At 40.8% G+C, this 21297-nt stretch overlaps 1 protein-coding gene across 1 annotated transcript; it reads right to left on the bottom strand.

Annotated features, from left to right (window-relative positions):
• Positions 1 to 1285: 1285 nt before the first annotated feature.
• On the bottom strand, positions 1286 to 18629 carry brwd3 (bromodomain and WD repeat domain containing 3). The gene is made up of 40 exons (XM_038708742.1): positions 18081 to 18629; positions 17846 to 17904; positions 17710 to 17739; positions 17464 to 17523; positions 15966 to 16116; positions 15690 to 15788; positions 15444 to 15604; positions 14530 to 14751; positions 14248 to 14348; positions 14037 to 14107; positions 13666 to 13766; positions 13511 to 13551; positions 13314 to 13418; positions 13072 to 13222; positions 12826 to 12960; positions 12607 to 12735; positions 12054 to 12279; positions 11800 to 11940; positions 11354 to 11531; positions 11139 to 11232; positions 10863 to 11033; positions 10539 to 10612; positions 10257 to 10449; positions 9964 to 10074; positions 9773 to 9880; positions 8673 to 8797; positions 8491 to 8573; positions 8287 to 8398; positions 8084 to 8145; positions 6948 to 7103; positions 6744 to 6864; positions 6497 to 6622; positions 6305 to 6380; positions 6155 to 6205; positions 5900 to 6043; positions 5623 to 5775; positions 5345 to 5514; positions 4962 to 5050; positions 4375 to 4509; positions 1286 to 4279 (listed from the first exon to the last, which is right to left on the bottom strand). The coding sequence occupies exons 1-40, from the start codon at positions 18112 to 18114 to the stop codon at positions 3444 to 3446; spliced, it is 5385 nt and encodes a 1794-aa protein (XP_038564670.1). The 5' UTR covers positions 18115 to 18629; the 3' UTR covers positions 1286 to 3443.
• Positions 18630 to 21297: the final 2668 nt, after the last annotated feature.

Here is a 21297-nt window from a genome sequence, read left to right on the forward strand (position 1 = left end):
AACCATTACCATTTTAATTATACTTAAAAGTTAATTTCATCCATTTCCAAAACAATAATCTTTTTTTATTGATGGAGCACGTTTAAAACCAACCTTACAAAGTGCTTTACAAGAATCAAATATAAGTTGTAAAGTACTTAAAACATAAGGGCAGGTCAAACAAAACACATTTAAGAAATAAAAGCCATTTCCAAAATTATACTTCAAATAAAATCATGTAAAAACAAGGAAGGGATATAAAAGCGTTCACTGATTCAGCCGACCTTACTTCCTCTGGTAAATTGTTCCAGAGCCTCGGTGCCTTGGCTGAAAATGCTCTGACCGCTCTCAATTTCAGCCGGGTCTCTGGAACAAACAAAAGCCCTTTGCCCAAGGATCTCAAGGTATGAGCTGGTGCAAAGCAAGCGAGTGAGTAAGAATTACAGTAATAGCCTGTTGTTGTTTAAATCATTAGCCTGCAAGCATGTCAGCCTGCACACCCACCTTCCTGCTGGTCCTCTTCAGTACTGACATACAATAAGAATATGCTGTTCTATGGTTCCCCAAGGCCACTTTTAATAATATTATTTTATTATTAAATATTAAGATATTTTAATTATGTTAAATATAGAAATATTGTATATACACTGAAAAAAGAAGAAATGTCCTGCTGGCTAAGTAAGATACATCGTAACCTCACCTTCACCTCTTTGTCTGGTTTGCACACTGCTGTGTCTCTACTATTGTGAGAACTCAGCCTTTTTGTCACATTTTAGTCACTTAAAATAATCAGGGCTGAATTTAGATAGTTCTGATCTTCAGTAATCACATAATAGATATTAATAATCAGTCTGTTTTTGATATAACAGCACTACTAATTTATACAGTCACATTTTCATCATTTGTTCTACCAGCTGCCACATTTTGCTTTGCCCTTTCAGCATCCTTTAAAGTGACCTTTACCTCTTTATACATTGATCCATTTCAATTCCCATGATCCTCCAGTGTCTGCATTTTCTAGGTGTGGCAAAGCATGGTGCGTCACAGCTCAACCTTGTTTGTTCCACGTCTGACTCACCCCAGATTTCAGTGCATTAATGCAGTTCAGCAGTCACAAATGGTACAGTCAGGTTTTACGGCTGTCTGTCAATCAAGGTCAAGCAATCCCAGTATTCTGCAACTCTTGGATCTTTGCCTTCAGGTGCATTTTATGACCGTACGATTATAAAGACTACAGCTGACTCCCAAGTCCCAGTGCTTACCACAGTCAGAATTCGTGAAAGAACGGAAACATCGGAACAACAAATTCATTTTGAGAAATCTGTTTTTAATTAAAAAAGAAAACACATACAATCAAAACATTGTGTATAAAAGACAGTCACATAAGCTCATTCCACCTACAGTAGAATCTTACTGTTGTATTTGTCATCAACTAATCTGATATTGAGGCAAGACTAAGAGCCATCTACTATACGAAAATAAGATTCCAAAATATGAATCTTAGTCTTCTCACACTCAACCAGAATAATTTCAAGACGCCAGTTAATGCTGCCGCTCGGAGCACCCTAGTATTTTTTTATTTTTTTTTATCTCTGAGAAACCAACACAAACCAAACTCTTTAGCTCGCCCCCCCCAAAAAATAATAAAGACAAAACAACAAAATAACCTCTGAGGCCTCTCTTATTTCAGTGACCACACAGAGGCAGACTGATGAGGTGGTGTGTTTGGATAAGAGCAACCAGTGTTAAAATGAGATTTTGAGAGTCAGCTTTCCTGGTTTCTCCTGACTGGACACTGACTCAATTGATTTACCAACCGACGACTGCACAAGCTTTAAAGTAAACATTATTGGTGTAAAAAAAGAAAAACAAAAAAGGGTGCACCCGTTTTGTTGTAATCCCACAAGGGAGGCCTAGAATCACTCTTTAAACTGGACACAGTGATTCTGACACCAACTAAATTTGTAAAATTGTAGTACATTATGGGAAAAGCAATCATGCGTGCAGTTGATCTACCCGAAGCTAGAAAACCCATCAGACCACAGATGATAAGAAACAAGAGGTTGTGGGGGGGATGGCAACATAATAACAAAGGGCTTATCCATGGTTGCTACCTTTGCTTTACACCAAAAGAAAGCATGAATAAGATTGCCAATCAGATGAGACCTTCATCTTCATCATACACAGGTTTAACTTGCTACTTGTTAAAAATAAAAGAAAGACCAAAGTAATGTGTGCTGGCACAGTTCAAACAATCTTACACAAAAATCATGAGGTCTCTCCTCCTCTAATATTTGTATTACTCAGCTGCCACGTGGAGTAGATAAATGTGCAAATATTTTCCTTTTCTCATCACTATTAATGTACAAAATAGTTAAAGTAACCCAGGTATAGTACAATGGAAAAATAAATATTTCTGTGTAAGAGAGTAGGCCAGGGACCCCTTGCTTTTGCACATGCTGAGTGGAGAAGGTGTTGTGGAAGCAACCATGAACAGATGCAACTCTGATCCATCAAGGGCGCACAACAGTACAAACACAAACTGGACGCAGTGGCTTTTTTACCCAAGAAAAAAAAACAAAAATCAAAAAAAGAAACAAAAAATACAAGCACCCAATTCTAACCAAAAACCAGAATTGAAGAGCCTAAAACAGTCAACACCACCAAAAGGGAAGAAGGGAAAACATTAAACATTCACAGGCCAAGGGTGTCAAGTTGTCCACCGACGGCTGTAGGAGCTGGGGTATTACTATAGTACTGTATTCTACTGACTTCAGTCTGATTCCTCAGTATTGCTAGTGCCCGAACTACACTTGTCATGACTCCAGCCACAGAAAGAATAAAATCTGACTGATGTGAGCCCTGAAAACTAAGGCTTGTGGTTGTGTGGAAAGACCAAGTACCAAAAAAGTTGACATCAGTGACCTTAAGTGATTACATGGTGGTCGAGTCTGGATTAGTGACCACTGGCATGAAACGCTTTGTTAAATTTACTTGTTGAGAAAAATCAACACAACAGAAATAAAATATGAGCACCATTTTTTGGCATCTCCGCATCCTTCTTTGGTGACCAGGAGTAAGAAAAGTTGTGGGTGGGGCGAGGGGAGTAGAAAGGAGGCGGGGTATAGTGTTTAGTACTGGACGTGGAACGCACAGGACAAGGAGGAGGAGAAGAAGAGCAGTGCCGTGTCTTAAAGACTCCTCCAGCGAGCAGTAAGGCCGAGGTGAGTTAGTCCAGTTGGAGAAGGTCCGTGTTGAACAGTAGCTCTGTTGACCAGGGAAGCAAACTCCTTGGCAACATCTCATGAGCACCAGCTATCAGTTTGACAGTCATAAGCAGTCTGAGAAAACCATATATATATATTTTATATATACACACTTGTACAAAAAGAAAGAAAAAAATCCCTGAAGTATTACTCATGTTTAACAGCTGTTTTTATTGAGGTTTGAAAAGGGGCGAGGTGTCAGTGACCCCAGCCCATGAGGTGGCTGACACGGGCTTTCTCAGTCATACGGCGTACCCGTCCTGAGCGGGACATACCCAGGTTGAGGGGGTCTTCTTTTGACCCATGGCCATCGTCCTCTGAGTCGTCCCTGTACAGAACTGTTCTGCGGCCCTGGTTGCGTGTATTGACCCGCCGAGACTTGGACTGGTTGCCTTTCGGACTGCTAGCTGCTGCTGCCGCTGCAGCACCTTTCTGCACCGCAGAGTTGTCCTCCTCCTCCTCCTCAGGCTCCTCCTCAGGCTCCTCCTCTTCCTCCTCAGGCTCCTCCTCCTCCTCCTCCTCAGGTTCCTCCTCCTCCTCAGGCTCCTCCTCCTCTCCCTCATCCTCATCTTGTCTTACAATCACTGGTTGCTGTTGCAGCTGCTCTTCCTCCTCCTCCTCCTCCTCCTCCTCCTCTTCCTCTTCTTCTTCTTCTTCATCATCCTCATCCTCATCCTCATCCTCTACCGGCAGCTGCACTCGTGCTCTTTTAGGTCTCTGTGCCTCATCCTTTTCTCCCTTGTGTCTCCTCTTCCCTGAGGCCGCCACCTTACCCTTAGCTGAGAGGCGTACTGAAAGGCAGGGGGCTTTGCTGTAGTCGTGATCTCCACCTTCCACGTACTTCTCCATCTCAGAATCAGAGCTGTTGTCACTGACCGACGACGACGAGGAAGAGGATGATGATGATGAGGTGGAAGACGATTCTGACGAGGAGCTGTTGGATCCGGACGCCTCCTCATTGTCGTCAGACTGTTGCGCTTCTCGCCTGTGGCGCTGTCTGGAGCCGTTACTTAGATGCAAGTTACGCTGGTGCCCTGATGCAACACAAAGACGACGATGGTTCACTTCTGCACCATGATTCCAAAGTCAAATAAAAATGAAAGAAGTAAATACATTCTGCTTAAGATACCTGACTTCTTCTCTGGAGTTGCTTGGCTGCGGGTCACGCGGTGTGGCCCCTGGTCTCTGCTCTCGCTGCTCGTCCCTGAACTTGGAGAAGAAGGCTGCGTGTCCTCTTCCTCTGCTACACTGCTGCTTTGCTGAGCTAAAGCAACAACACAGGGCTACTTACTCATCAGGCCTGTAATCATATTACTTTTCACAGTACATCAGTAGTGTAATACATTACACTTCATCTTCAGTAATAACTAAAGTATCGTTGAAAATTGTGTTATTGCTTTACACATAAATTACAGTTTGCTACACAATGCTAAATTTAAACGTGCGTCAATTCTGTATGTATAAAAAGTAAATGTTGTCCAGCAGAAAAGTTGAGTAAGACTCAACTTTTGCTGAGCTGATGATGAGACTTCTAGAAAATAATGCAAAATACAAGGAGAATACTTTTCTATTAATGACTAAATTAATGCAATTACAAATTTGGAAGAATAATTTTTGTTTTTACTTCCAACACTGATACCAACAACAATTTTACAGCAAGACCCTACTCAATACAGGGACCTAAAAACACATGAAGCCACAATAGCGCAGTCATACCCTGATGTGGTCTCTGAGAACGATTCTTGGTTGAGGTCTGGGATTTTTTTGGCTTTGACACCTTCCCTGACTTGTGCTTCCCTTTATGACTGGATGAATGGAAACAGAAAAAAACAAACAACATTTCAGAATAATTACTTACGTTACATAATGGCAGGGTGCCTGCAACTTTCATCCGCTTAAATGTCAGGCTTTGAAACACCCTTTTAGACCAGGACTAGAATTTATTTCTCAGCAGAAATAACACAGAAGAGTTCTAATGTATTTCTAAAGCAGCACATTTGAGCTATTTCTAGGATCTGCAGACACCCTGTGTACACCGGAAAAGATCATTTGATAATGTGAAATGTTGACTAACGGGTTTGTTGAAAGAGGCTCAGTACCTGGGGGATGGACTAATAGGCGGGGAGCTGCCTCCGTTGTGCAATCTGTCCCTGTAACTGAGCCTCTGACGAGACCGCCGTTCATTCTGAAGGGCTGACTTGTAGTCAGAGATGATGGCGATGATGTGTTTTTCAAAGAAGGCCGACAAGCTGAGGGTCATGGTGTAGATCTAGACATATAACAAGAGAGTTGCAATGTAAACGACTAGACTACTACTTTTTCAGACTTTACTACTGTAGTGGCAGTCCTTTTTTAAATCTCAGGGATGTTTTTTCACCTGTGATTTCTTGTTAGGAGTGTATGCTTTGGAGTTGCTGAAAATGAGGCGGATGTCTTTGGCAAACTCCATTGGGTTTTCATAATTCCCTTCAACCAGCGTCTCTGACACTGTACCCAGATCCATGGGAGTGTCAATGATGTCTCGGTAGTCCTGAACAAAATGTAGAGGTAGAGAGTAGAAGTGTTCATGTACACAGATCCATTTTAATTTAACTTGTGCTTTTACATGCATTTCTAATGTTATTTCAAGTTTGTTGTTCTGGATGCTGTTTTACCGGATACTCAAAGAGATCCACAGGCTGTCTGAAAGGTTCTGAATCCGGCGAGGCCTTCATTCGACGCAGCAGCTCTCGGCATTGACCTCGCCATGCTTTCACATCCAAAGCCACACCACGTTTCTTAGAATTCGGGTTAGATCCCTGGCAGAGAGAAAATTAAAAAGACTAAGAGTGAAGCTACTGCAGGGGATTTTAAATCTGTGGCGGTCTAAGGTGGAATGTTGTGTTACACTGGACTCTGGTCCCTCTTACCCGATGTCCTGTAGATGTTCCTGGAGTGTCAGAGTCCACATCCAACTCAGCCTGCAGACGAACACATGGAAACCAAAATTTTACAGCAAAAACAATAAGAAGAAAGAGCAGTCACCAAAATGTAAAAACAACACAACCCAACTCTCTCACCTCAGCTTCTCCTCCGCTGCTGATCTCATACTTTAGTTTGTGATACAGATCCAAGATGTCTGTGCAGCTCTGGTCCCTGCAGGAGACAGAGGGCCAAGGAATCAGTCAATTCATCAATGTTACTCCTGCGTTGAAGTATCAGTGAGGTGGCTATAACATACGGAGTTTAACTTGAACTCTATGGAGTCTTACCCAATGTAGTGCAGGAGAACGTCAGTCACCACCTTGGCAGATGCTACAATGGGGCTCTGCGGTTCGTTGAAAGTGCGTGCGTTGTGTTCAATGTAGCGCACCTCCCACATTAATGCAGAAATCCGCCTGCAGGAGAGAATAACATCCACATTTTAAGCTCATATTTCAACACTTTGGCATCAGGACTTTGAATTTCTGGTGAATATAAAATATGCCATTCTGTGTGAGGTCATGTGCGCTGCTCCACCTGTAGAAGCGGTTCTCCAGTCGTTTGCGGATTGTGCTGAGGTCAGTGAGGTAAGCCACCACAGTGCAGTACAGAGGGTAGTCCCGCAGGTTTACTGGTGACGCGAATGGTTTGGCCACCTCTGTGGACAGACAGAATTGACATTAAACATGGCAGACATGAGCGAGGTCAAACTTTTCCGGCATCAAGCATTCGGTGGCGTACCCAGTGTAAGAAGCTGATCGATGCCATGGATGACTCTCTCACACTCTTCATCTCGTGTGTGAGCCCCCCATTCTCCTTCCTGAGGCCTGTAAAGTAGAGCCTTTATCTCCTCCTCTGCCACCTCCACGCCATCACCAACCTGTTCTGGCAATGCAGCTAATGGAGCCCCAGAATGTGTCAGAAAATGAAGCAGTATTAAGTTAATTGCTCAAAGCATACATTAAGCAAAAATAAGATTATTATCAGCCACACAATAACGGAAACAATGCCACCTGAAACAAAATCCCAGGACTTCCTGAACCGAAACACATTGATGGCAAATATTGACGGAAGTTAAATGAATATAATATTTGTAATTTCAATTGTGTTTTCCTTAATATATATTTGATTTGTCTATACTGATACAGTTTACCATTATATTTTGCAACATTTTGATGTATGCTTGCATTATTTACTTGAGATTTCAACTCGACTCCCTCAGCACAATGTCTTTTCTGAACACCTTCTCTGCTTTACCTCATTGTGATTTCTAATGAGGCCATGGATGTGTGATTCACCATCACTTTTGGCCAAACTGCTCCATTTTTACAGAAGAAAGCTATAAAATTGACTTTAATTTTACTTAAAGTAAGTAAAATCATGCAGACTACTACATAAAACAAAATGGGAAAGGGAAACAAATAGTACTATGTCAGTGGAACTTTGGTCTAATTATTGTGTCTCAATAGAGGATATCAAGCTCAGTCTCATGAATAGTCCCTAAATTGGAACACTAATTTTGGGCAGTATTTAGGACAATAATGTCTTACAGGTGAGAATAACTGTTTGGGTTTCTACATTCAACATTCTCTACATTCAAGTATAATTTTTGCAGCTAGAAAAGTAATGACAAAGAAATGGCTGAAGCCAGAAACCCCTTCAGTAGAGGAATGGTACAAAATAATTTATGACATCTTTGTAATGAAAGAATAAAATTCTCTGTGAGACTAACCTAAATTTGGAGTAAATAGAAACAGAATATTTCACCAAAGTGCTCTTATTTTGTCTAATCTTTCAACATTGTGCTTGTAATTTAACAAACCATCATATTAAAAACAATGTATTGCACAGGATTACAACCATATAATACTACTGACCTTCCTCAGGAATAGGCTCCATGTCCCAGGGACTCATTTTCTCCCGCTCACCATTATCCCACCTGATGAATCAAGAAAAAAAAAAAAAAAAAGGTTACTTGCTTTTACTTTAATGAAAAGTGATAGCAGGTGAGCAAAGAACATGATATTAACAGAAAGCACTGCTAATAGAGTAGTGCTCCAGCAGCCACAAACAGACGTACTTTACTGCAAAGCACTGAAACAGGCTATCTGGATACTCCGGTTGCAGAGGCTCCTGGTCCTCCACAGAGCCAAACCACCAGGCGTCATCGATGATGCTCCGGAACCTCATACCTAAAGGGAGCAAAGTGAAGACAAGATCAAATACAAGTGAAGGACTGTCCACAACAATGAACGTGAGTGGTAAACACATCACCAACACTAACCTGGCTGCCAGTTGTGCTCTTTAGCCTCGTTGTAAAACTGTTGCAGTACCAGGAAATCTATGACATCAGGCATGTCATGGTACCTTTGGAGTGTGGGAATAAAAAAAAAAAAAGAAGTTGTGAAACACACTTAAATTTGGTTTTATTATCTTGTACTGTATATACTGTATATAAATGCTCACTTTAAGGAGAAAGAATCATTGGTCATCTTCCCTGAGACTGGGTCCAAGAAAGCCAGTTTTAAGCAGCAGAGGGTGGGAGGTCCCACTTCATATTTAATTCCAACCACCTTCACAGATTCCTGGTCCTGAAGGGGCAGAAGAAATTCCAACAAAAGGTATGACTCCTGATGAATGAACATGATGAAGAATAGAACTTCTCAAAAAGAAATATGAAAAGAAGTTAAGATTACAGCTGCACACAGCTCTTAACACGTTTAGTATGATTGGTTGTGGGACTCAGATAAGTTGCAATTATACTGAATTCAAATGATAGATTCTTGCTGTTCTCCACAAATTGTTTTCCCATTCTGCAACAATTGTACATGAAGCCAAGGACACCAGATGTATGGGAGATTCTTAAGCAGCCGACCTAGCGCCAATTATTATGCTATGTTAAAAGTCACGTTCGAATGCTCAATTAACAAGACTAAAAGTCTACAACCATGCTAGTTGCTCTGTGAGGCCATACTTATTCACAGTGGTGACAATGCTAACATGTTGATGTTACGCAGGCAAAATGTTAACCATGTTCACCACCTTAGTTTAGCTTGTTAAAGTGTGCTAGTTAGCACTAAACCTAGCAGGCTGATGGGAATGTCATTATGTTTGAATTTGGACATAAAACTAAGAAGATTATGAAATTTTGACATTTGATTATGGCACTGATTCAAAAGTCAGAGGATCATCAGGGGCATTAAGATTCATTCTCTGGACACCGTGGATACCCCAAAATGTGGGATTTTGTGATACTGCCCTCCCTAGAGTGGTGTCACTAGCATGGCTTAAAAACAAACTGATGCTAAGATCTAATAACCTAATAATCCTGCAACTTAATAAATCTGCAATATTTACTAGTCTTTACCAATATAAAGGTGAAGTATGCGGTTCAGCTGTGTGGAGGTAAGACTGTGGAGGAAAAAAAATTGCTTAGGGCCAACTGCAGTGGAAAGTGGGCATGGCCATCGGATTACCAGTTTCAGAAAGTTATTCTCCAGACAGCTGGTTTAATGGAGGAAGTAAGAGACACTGTACACTGTTTTTTTAATAAAACTGTGCCTCACCCTGATGTCGAGTTTGTTCCACGGCTGTTTCTGAGGATTGATGCTGTATGCCTTGGCCCTGCGGACAGCCCGTACGTAGGCCTGATGGCCCTGTTTGAAGTACATGAGCTGGAGGACGACAGGAGAACCACGATCAAAATGCATGTAATGCAGAGTATTTGTCTGTTGGTTATTGGAGTGACACTCCTTACCTCATCTCCCATTTGTGGAACAAAAGGAGAGCGGCGTGGGATAGTTTCCATTATCCACGATGGTGGCAGCCACTCCTCCGCATCAAGTCCAGCCAGAGAGGACGTGGGTTTCTAAGTATATACAGTTTGTTAAAAGAAAATGTTTAGATACAAGATTTCTCCTGTACTGTGAGGTCAGGCTGCAGTGAGCACAGAGCTGCTGGACAGAATTTAAAACCAGGGGCACAACTAATGTTCCCACCAAGATGTTTTTTTTACTGTGAGTGCAGGAGTTGCACATCATGTTAGCTCACCTGTTTGGTCTCCTTGGGCTTCTTCCTCTTCTCATTGTCCCTCTTCTTGGCCTCCTTTGCCTTGTCATCGCCTTCTTCCTCCTCAGAGCTGCTGTAACCCTGGGGCTGTACGGGCCTCCTGGTTGGTCGCTTTGGCGGCTGGAGATTGATCCCAGCATCGGCTGTCCAATCAGAATATTCACTGGAGGAGTTACTGAGAATTAAAGAGAGTTGTTGTTAGTTGGGTGATTATACTTTAACTACATCTTGAAAACACAGCTCAGTCAAAAGACATTTATTTACCTGGAGCTGCTTTCACTCTGCCACTGAGCTTCACCATCAGAAGAGGCTTCACTTTGCTCCACCTGTTCCGCTGCCTGTCAACAAAAAGCCAGAAAACAACTTTACTACTATGAATGGCAGTTAACAAGATAGTGCTTGTTTCTAACTTTATGACATAATTTCTATTTTATGTATATAAATAAAATAAAAATATATACTCAAAATATCATATTACACTTTTTGGAAGATGGTAGCTGCAGCAATTTTGTTGTGCATGTTACATATGCACAACAAAATTGTGCAGGTCATATTTTGATATGTGGAGTAGAAGAAGAAGTAACATACATCTCCATCACTGTCAGAGTCTATCTGGCTGTCAGAGTTACGTCGGTTGTTGGGAACTCGACTCCTGGTCCCAGGACGGCGGACTTGGGCTGAGCGCGTCTGATAGGCGTGTCGCTGCTGCTTCTTCTTGGTCGGCCGCAGGGAGCGCAGGCGGGAATTCATTGGATCGCTCTACAAAGTGTGGAAGGAGGGTGGAAAATGAGGAGAGCAGGAATGACTTGGCATAGATCGTATTTTTGACTTGTTGAAACAACTGTGAAGGGAAGAATACTGTACCTTGGGAGTGCACGTTACTGGTTTCTTCCTCCTCTCTGCATTGTATAGAGAACACTCCATGTCGCCTTTTGCTCGTCTGCACTCCTCAAAAGCTCTAGAATAATAATAATAATTTCCATCATAGATTGTACACAATAGAACAATTTATATAAAATATATAAATGTGTTTAAAAATCTAATCTGCTCTCTGTAGAGTAAGGAATGTAATGCCTCACCTGAATGTCCCATGCGGCACTTCGTTGACCATCACTCTGTGGCTCCAGGCCAGCAAGTCTCTCTCGGTGGCCACTTGACTACGCAGGGCATTATGCGGCATCTGCCACACGCCATCCACCTGCCCGCTTCTGCGTGATCCAGCAGCTGGGGAGGAGGCCACCGTCTCTGCTGCATCAGCTGAAAATAAGAAAAAAATGTGGAGTTATTTGGGAAATATGGTATTTTTGGAAAAATAAGTTGACTACACTTCACAGTTAAACATCTAGTATCCATACAACAGTCAAGCTCACTGTTTTATAATAAAGTAGAAGACTTTACTAAAGTATACTAAAGTAGATATACAGTAGAATTTTATATGCATAATTTAAAAGGCACACTGGACAAACCAAATAAACGAAGAAAATTACAAAAATGATTTGCTTACGTGATGTAAAGTACAACATACCCTCTGCCTCTTCTGCCTGCACTTCTGCATTCTGAAGCTCGTCCTGCTCGTTCTGCAACTGTCTGATGAGATTGTCCAACAGGCTCTCTCTGTTTTCTGCCGTTTGCTGGCCAAGTACCTGCTCAACCAACTCTCCATCGCCTAAGCATCAAAAAGGCAGACCTTGGGTCAAACTCTGTCACTGATATATATTTGCTAAGTTCAAACTGTGCAAGCATTGTGATTGGTATGAGTAATGAGGGAGCGGGTTTTACTGTTAGCCATGTATCCTAGCTGGGGTACTAGCTGCTCCTCCTGGCAGTTCTCTCTCCCTGGCACCAGGCGCTGGTAGTGAGGAGGGTGAGGATTCCCGTCAACATCCACCAGGAAGGGTGGAGGCATGAGGTGTGGGGCTTGCTGCGTCTGCTCGTCCAGCACGTAGTTGTTAGAGTCACGAATAAGAGGTCGGTAGTCCGTGTGGAAAAACATCTGGTCAGGAATCTGGAGGGAACCAGGGATACATGTGATGATGAGGTAAAAATACTTTCAAATTGCTGTTAGCGTGCCACCCTCCACAGGGCAGACCAGGACACAGAGAAAGTTACAAAAGAGAGCTTCTTTATTAGCAGTCTTCCCTTCAATACATCAGAATGATCTTTGGTGACACTTTGGCTTAAATTCAGGTGTCATGATTAAAGAACATTGTGAAACCGTAAATCCACCATGCAGCCTAACTGTATTGACTCTGAATTTTGTTCTTTCACAAAAGGAACTAGATAGATGGATGATAGAAAGTAAAATATATATTATACAGTAATGTGATCTTACCTTCTCATATGGTCTGCTGCAGCCGAAGCCAAAGATGAGCAAATGGCCGTGTGAGTCAGTGCAGGCAAAATGCTGCCCATCGGCTGAGAACTTGCAGTCAAAAATAGCACCGTGGCCTTGCCCTTCAATCTGGAAACAAATATTTTAATATGAACTCAACCATGGTGTAAAAAAAACAATAAAACTACAGGGAGGTGATTCTCATTGTCAGTCAATTACCATGTTGAAGAAGTTGCGGATCTTCGATCCTTTGGTCAGGTCCCAGATGTAAATGTTGCCATCATGGCCGGCAGATAGCATGATGCGGGAGTCAAACGGGTGAGCCTCCATCACAAAAACCTCATCATCATGACCCTTGAAGAGGGAGAGCACAAACATTCAGGGCGGTCAGTTTGTCGACAGCTGTCTTATTAATTTTTTTTTATTCTAAAAGGAGCTGCGCTGTAGAGAGCTTCAGCCACTCACAGATAACACATGCAGCAGCTGTCCAGTGGTTGTGCTCCACACTTTGAGCAGGTAGTTTGACACTGCTGTGATTATGGTGCTATCTGCACGGTCCCAGGCCACCATGGTCACCACCAGCTTGGTTTTATCATCTCCATTGACAGCAGCACTCCTGGAAGAAAATATCACATCAGACATGAAATTCTAAGCAGTTTGAGACAGAATGGCATCATGAAACTCTGGAATACTGTTTACTCTCTTACCCAGGCAGCCTGGCAGCCATGTCTAAAGTGACACTCTTCCACTCTTGTTGCTGGTAATGCCAGATCCTGGCTGTGCCGTCGCGACTGCCACTTACAAACCTTAGGCTGGACACATATACACATTTAACTGTCAAAGGCTCAAAAACCACACAAAAAAACAGTTTGAAGTCTGTGTAGATCTCAGTTAACACACTCACCTGTCGCTGTTATTGCTAAACTGGACGACTACAACTTTATCCTAAAAAAAAACAAAAAAAAAGGGATAAGTATTTAAGTTACAAAGATCCTGTTTAAATAAAAAGTAAAACAGAGTGGAACAAGAATGATGCAGCTACTGCGGTTTGTTTCTTACCGAGTGAGCATCCATCTCAGAGACCTTCATAGGTGTTTCAGCACCAAGGTAGTAGACCCTGATCAAATGATCAGTGCCACCGGTAGCCATGAACATACCACCTATTAACAGTAAACATAAAATGAAATGGAAGTGACGATGTCTGTACATCCATATCCTCTGGATTTGTCGCTATTTATATATGTTAATTTTATCTGCCCAGTAAGTCTTAAAACATTTCCCATTTTGCAAACAGAATTTTAGAGATTTAAAAAAATAAATAAACCTACTTTATCACTTTCTGTGCTTCACAACAAATGCCGTAAAAGTAAAATGGGTTTTTCAGCAACTAGAGTAAAAAAAAAAGTTACCAGGCAGGGAAATACACTTACCACTACTGAAGGAGGAAGTGGAGACCTGTACTCCTGGACGTGACCGCTCAACAAACTTGACTGGTTGATCACTGAGGTAAGAGGAAAAAATAAATAAATTAAAAAAAAAAAACACACAAAAGCTACAGTTGTTTCATTGAAATATGGCAACTTAAGTAGCGCTACAAACCATGGAGAAAAAAAAGCTACGACAGATGTTTCAAACACCTACTTGAATTTCATGCTGACCGAGTGCCACTTCCAGAAACACACCATGCCGTCTGCACCGGTGGAGGCCAGGTACCGCGTTGTCCCTTTGACAGCAGGACAAAACTAAGGGGATAGAATGTCATTGTTGTTTAGTCACAGGCAAGGAGTGAGTGACATTTAACAAAATGCAATAGTAGCAAACAAGTGGTTTTGTGAGAAGTTAATATGGTGCAGAACACAGAATCTAGGTGATAAGGTTCATTTAAAATTTGGTACCTATACCTTTACAACGCATCAGTCTCACCTGTATGGATGTGATGGAGGCACCATGGGCCTGCAGAACAGTGATGGGTGCACAGGTACGTAGGCACCAAACTCTGATGGTTTTGTCACAGCTGGCTGAGGCAAGGAGAGTATTCTCGTGGTTGACGGCCATGTCACAGATCTCTGCTGAGTGGCCGCGGAGTGTTGACAGGAGTCGTCCGTCATCTGTGGCCCAGATTTTCACCAGGCAGTCATCAGAACCCTAAAACACATAGGCAACAAATAAATAAGACAGCTTCTTTGGGAACTACCTTCGACTGAAAAGCGACTATCGTCAAGCTCCACGAAACTATTAACAAACATACTTGCGAGTTATTGGGAACATAATTTGTGGCATGTGGTTATGCAAACATAAATAATTGACTATTCTGAATATAACTGATAAAAACATGAATATTATCTGAATATTATCCCAACAATATTTCTTAATTCTTTCCTTAGTCGTTTGCTTCTCTGAATCACCTGTGTGGCAGACCTCATAAGATCACTGCATCATGTGCCAGTAATCAGATCCATCTTAAGCTAACTAGATGCTAAGTGACACAGCTTCCTTTCATTATCACACATTTAATGTTAATCAGTAAAAATGTTGTGTTGTTAGGGTGTTACGTCACCTGCACAAATCTGTAGAACCCCCTTAAATGTATTTGCAAAATAGATTCTGAACTAGAGTAAACATTAATGCGTTTTCCGACAGAACTTCTTTCTATGATCTGGAAGAATTTCTGCACGCACTTCAACCCTACCAATGAAGAAATGCCCGATTGGCAGCTTATCTTTTGCAACATTCAAATTGTTTGTTTAAATCTGACTCAACTGATGGAAACACAACTAGTGAGACACTACAGATAAAGTTTTGTTGCAATATTTATCTGGCCAGGCATCATCACTCACCGTAAATATCCGACGACCAGTGCGATCAAAGGCTACACAGTAGACTGAAGAAAGGTGGCCAAGGATACGTTTGTGTATCTTCATGTGTTGGTAGGAGGAAGATGGCAGGACCTGGCCAAAACGAGCAGTGCCTGTGGCCTGGCGCGCACCCATGATGGACACTTGATACAAAGACACATGAGAATGATTAGAGGAAGCAACAGAATTAAAAGCCCTTTTGTTATCTTAATGGTAAGTTTCACACACCAACATTGGGAGGATTTCCATTGCTGACTGGAGGTTCTGGTGGACGTCCTCGGTGGAGTGCAGCGACAGCTGAGCCACTGCATACTTTGTGGCTACAACCTAAATTACACAGGTAGTGAATTAAAATATATACAGTATTGTGAAAATTTAATGATTATTGATTTGGAAACGGATCTATTGCCAACAAACGATACAAACACAAAATAAATCACATCAGTTTTGATATGTGGAAGAAGAGAAGAAAAAAGCTTTGGTGGATGGGAGGGAAATGCTCACTTTTGGTGGTACGAAGCAAGGACTGTTTTCCCAGCCCCAGAAGTGTCTGGACTCCAGGAACGCTGGGTGGGATCTCCTTCTCTATAAGAGGGCCTATGCGCTGGCAAACATGGAGCAGATAGTCTGCAGGAATGTGCTGGTTCACAATCACCTGCAGGAGTCAGAGACAGGCATTTAATAACACCAGAATACTATCATCTCAACTTCATTCTCAAAAACTGAAGAACTGATAAAACGACAAAAAAAATAAAAGGAATAAAAGGAACTGCAGCTTTGTTAAGCAGATTAAACAGCCTGGTGCTAATTACACACAGCACCACAATCATTTATACTGGATTTTTGAGGCTGATACCAATAGATCTGTAAAAATCAGACAATAAAATGTTAGTTGATTATCATTTTGTTACACAAATGTTTTTAAAAAAACGTGTGACTGTGATGTGTACCAATTGGGACATTTTACACTTGTGGAAATGGAGACACTTTCTAAATTAAAACAAACATATGAACTCCAATTTCTTGTTATCTACTAGCAGACATCGATACAAATATATCAGCTATAAGCGAATATTGTCCCATATGTTGGACCAACAGACTTACCCATCTAGTTCTATGTCAAAAGATACATTTATTTTTCCCTTAAAGGAAATTGTGTCCACAACAGCAAAACATCAATTAATGTTTTCACATTTTCACATACCACAAAGCTTCAGGTTGCTTCACATCTATTATGTGGCCTCGCTTGGTGTGAAAGTCAAAATGACAGCTGGCATCTAAACTAGTTTATATTCTCTCTTCTATTGTTTCTTCACATTCCAATGAATTCCTTCAAGATATGAGCCTGGAACATAACATTCTCACAGAAACGATTTCATCTAGACACTGAAAAAACACCATTTAAAATGTACGTAACTACAGTTAATCATGATAGGGTGGATTTTTTTTTATATATTCACAACATACATTCCTATCATACAATTCAAACACGTTTGCAAGTCATTTTTAAGTTTAACAATTGTGTTTCACTCTTCCTGTTATAATTTGCAGCATGGTCTTGTAACGCAGCTAGTTGGAAAAACAACTAAATAGAGAGGCAGAGTGATGGGATGAAAGAGGAGGGGCAGAAAAGCTCACAGCCAACCAAAAGACTATCTTACCATTCTTCCGGTTCGCTCGCGAGCACAAGTGAGTTCACTGGCTACGACATAAGACTGACAGTTCTATGAATATGGCTCAGCCTATCACTGCCTGCACTTGTCTCTAGTCTCCGCCCATTAGCCCACACAATAGCAAAGCCTGTATACAGTTATTGACCAACAGGCCTATACTAATATAAATGTTTAAATGTGTTCTATTAAACATAAACATACCACTGTCGCGACTATTCTGGATGTTTACTTGAATTTAAAATATAAACATCAGCTAAGACGCAATTATCTATTATTATAGATATATGCTTCATTTGATCAAAAAGTTAATTATGACGATACACACTCACCCATTCTTGGAAGGTCCGCTTGTATTTCTTCCCGTCCCAACTCCATCGTTCAGGGACCAACTAAAGTTAAAACACACGTTGTTAGAGATAGCACTAAATTCGCCAGCTTTGTCCCGGATCGGGAACACACTCTCTTATCTCACACCAGCCAAAATTATTGAAAAGTTGCCCCCAAAAGCGGAAAGATAGGCAGCATTACGGAAACCACACAGGAGAATAAACACAGAAAGGTCCAGCTGAACTCACCTCATACTCCTCCAGCTCCTCAATCAGAATCTAACAACGGACAGACACAGTTAGCGTTAGCTGCTAGCACCAGCTACTTATTTACACGACTTAAAACCGATATGAGTTAAAAATCTTGGTTACTGTAGAGTGTTACCTGTGCAGATTTTTTACAAGGTCCAGACTGCAGAAATCTGGCAATGAGGTAATACAGTTCTAAAAAGAAAGAGAGGTGTGTTAGCTTGGTACTAACTAATGTTACTATTGAGCCGAGCTAGCATTGGCTAGCTTTGGGATGTACTCGGTTACTTAGCTCGTTAGCTGGCACACAACTGCAAACTGTGAAAATACAAAATGTCTTATCGCGAGTCAAAGGGACGCCAAGCACTCACCAGCTTCGGTTTGTGAACACTGTTCTCTTGCCATCACTTGGTAAGATGGGCGACATTAAGACAAACTGACGATTAGCTTGCGCGTTAGCCGCCGGCTAGCTAACAGTAGCTAGGTGTGTGTAGCTAAAACAGGCTAGTGAATGGCCTCCTTTCTCAAGTTGTTCCCAGACCACCTGGTGCTTTGTGTTAGCGCCCTCCAGTGAAACAATGCAATACTGGACGGTTTGATTTCTTTATGGAAAATGAATAAATATTTAAATATTCAAATGTACAACTTTCACATAGACATTAGGAATCATTTTCTGTATTAAACGGTCAGATAGGCCTAAATATTAACATTTCACTGGTTTTGTTTTCTGAATATTCAAGAGAGGTAAAGGAAGTTTCCATATTTATGAGAAAGATTTTTAAGATGTTTGTTTTTTAGGTAGTCAATGTCATCTTGTGAATGCAAAAAAATACTTTGTTTACCCTAAGGTTTACAACATGGTAACATGTGCCTGTTGCACCACCAGACTGCAGAGCAGCTTTTTCCCCAAGCTATCAGACTTTTGAACTCATATTCATCCTCCATGCTCCATTGATTATAGTTTATTTCTGCTTACCAATTTTAAAATTGCTTCTATATTAATGTATATTGTCTGCTACGTAGCAGAAGGGAGTTACAAACTCAATTTCACTCTATACCCTGTTGTATTGTGCCAAAATAAATCTACCTATACACAAAGTATCTAATATATCAAGTTGAAATTGTTGGGGAAATTGTACTCATTTTTAAATTTTTGGACACAAAATTTGTACAAAAAAACACTTTTCTATTATACAGCCTTCCTGTTTGATATTAGGGCAGTATTTTGAGATGTCACTCTAGGCATAGCATCTGGGTTTCATTGTGGAAGAGGCCTCCTTGACCTTAACGGTAACAAAGAAAAGGTGCAGGTTATATTGTAAAGTGGTAAATCATACATTTCCAAGCTTGACAGTAGGAACCAAATTACCCCTCCAAAATTTTTATCTAAAAGAGAGAGCCTCTATAATAATGACTCATGGGCAATTGAACATTGTGGACTTTCTATATTTTAGATTATTAAATGTTGCCATATGATTCTAATAAGAATGTTAAAGTGCACCTATGAGGAACATTTACAGTTTTTAGTCTTGTTAGACTGGGTGGATATTTATTGAAATGTTTATAAGATATAAATACAGTTACAGAAAACATTGACATGCTTCGGAATTCTGTACATTCAGATGTAGTTTTGACAACATCTTCAATCATATTCTAGACTTTCTCAAAGTGGGGTCTGTGGACCATCCATGAGTAACACAGTGGCAGAATATCTGACTATTTTATAGTCATGGGTTTCATACATTTCCTGTAATAAAATCTCTAAAAGCCAAAACCCTATCGGATGGGGGTCCGTGGTCTCCTTTTGGGTCAGTTTAGGGGTCCTTGACGTGAAAAAGTTGTCAAACCACTGTTCTGGACAACACGAGTTAATAAGCGAACACATTTGTCCACTAAGATTTTCTCAATGTGATACAACAGTGAAGATGAAGCATGCATATACTGCAAACCCCAATCAGTTCCTAAATAACTAAATAATCTACTATTGCAGGCATTCATAAACAGTCAACAGTCATCTTAAGTGCATGTGAGTCTTGACTAAAAACCAAGCCACGTACCCGTAGACTCAGACATTTTTAGAGCTGCCCTTCTTTACTTGTTGTCACTACTGTTGAAGTTACACTCACCTACACAACACTAAACTCACATAGGGTATACACATACTACTATTTCAAAGTCAGCAGAGTGCCAGAAGCTTGCAAGTCTCCCTTTTTAAGGACTCCCAAATTTAAATCCTTCCAGACTTGTTTTTGGATTGTGCACATGGAGGCAAAAAGACTCCTAATAGGTTTAGTGTTATTCAATCTGACACTTCACTGTAGCCATCAGACCTCCTGGAGGGCATCCTGATTCACAACAAGCACAGGTTTAAAATGGTGTCCCTCTGTTTGCCTGCCAAGCAATGAAAGATTATGTGAGTTGCTCTTATGACAAAACGTAAGAAAACCTCTGAGCAATGCAGGAAATGGCCAGTGTAATCAACAACCCAGGCAGGTGCCGGGGGTGTTAACACGCTACAGGTAATAGACTTATTTCGGCTCACATGTCACATAGTCTTCACCACACACCGCACATGAATAGGTTCTAATTGGAGAAAGAAAATTGTTATTTTCTCTTTTGTAAAGAAAAATCATATCTAGAACCATTTGGTCCTGAATAATTTTTTTTTTGATTGAAAAGGTCCCTCAAGGGTTTTCTTTTAAATAATAAACCATTAATGGCCCTTTTAATTCAAAAGCACATTGAATTAAGAACTAACTAATTGCTTCTTTGAATTATGGAAGATTGATACACATGTCAAAGTCAGTTTACTAGTTGTGAAGTGCATCACTCAGTGTTCTATGAAAGCAACTGTGTAATCTCCTCTGTGGCTCTGGAAGAGCTTTGTCAAATTAAAAAAACTCAAGTGACACAACTTGAGTAGCTGAATGGGTTTAAGGGCTACATTTCACAGAAAACCTGCAACTGGAGAGGTTAAGACATTTAACAGTCAGGAGATTTATGCATAACAAAAAGTTGCAATACCTTGACCTCTTCTGCATCAATTTTGCACCATTGTGCCAATCACAAGGATGCTTTATATATGTTATTTTATATAAATCTGTATCTCAGAAATCTAAGACATAGCTTTTTGCATCTCTTAATGGGTTGCTCAATAATACATGCTTTTATGCAGAAAACTGTATTTCACTTATACATTTCTCCATCAGGTATTGAACTCTGCTGCTGAGCCACAGTGTTTTTCAGGTCTTTGTAATTTAAATAGGAGCATCTTGTGTGTACAGTTGGACTGTACATATCTAAATAGGCTAAAAGAGGACATACAAGAACAACCAGAAGCCCTACAGATCATTTGAAACCTTCACTCACAACAAAACATTTCATAGCTCATGCCGTTTACCACAAAAATCACTACCTGTTTTCTAAATCGTAATCGAAATGTCACGGTTGCTGTTTAGTCTGCACAAAAGATTAATGGAACGACGAAGCTCTTTGCTGAGACTGGACATATTTTAAATAGCCTGCCTCCTGTGATGGAAAGTAACAAAGTACATATAGGCTACTTAAGTACTGTCCTGAAGAACAAAA

The sequence above is a fragment of the Micropterus salmoides genome, unplaced genomic scaffold, assembly GCF_014851395.1.
Source record: "Micropterus salmoides isolate LMB-PRFRI ecotype aquatic unplaced genomic scaffold, ASM1485139v1 Ms_hic_scaffold_9, whole genome shotgun sequence".
In the NCBI taxonomy this organism is placed as follows: domain Eukaryota; kingdom Metazoa; phylum Chordata; class Actinopteri; order Centrarchiformes; family Centrarchidae; genus Micropterus; species Micropterus salmoides.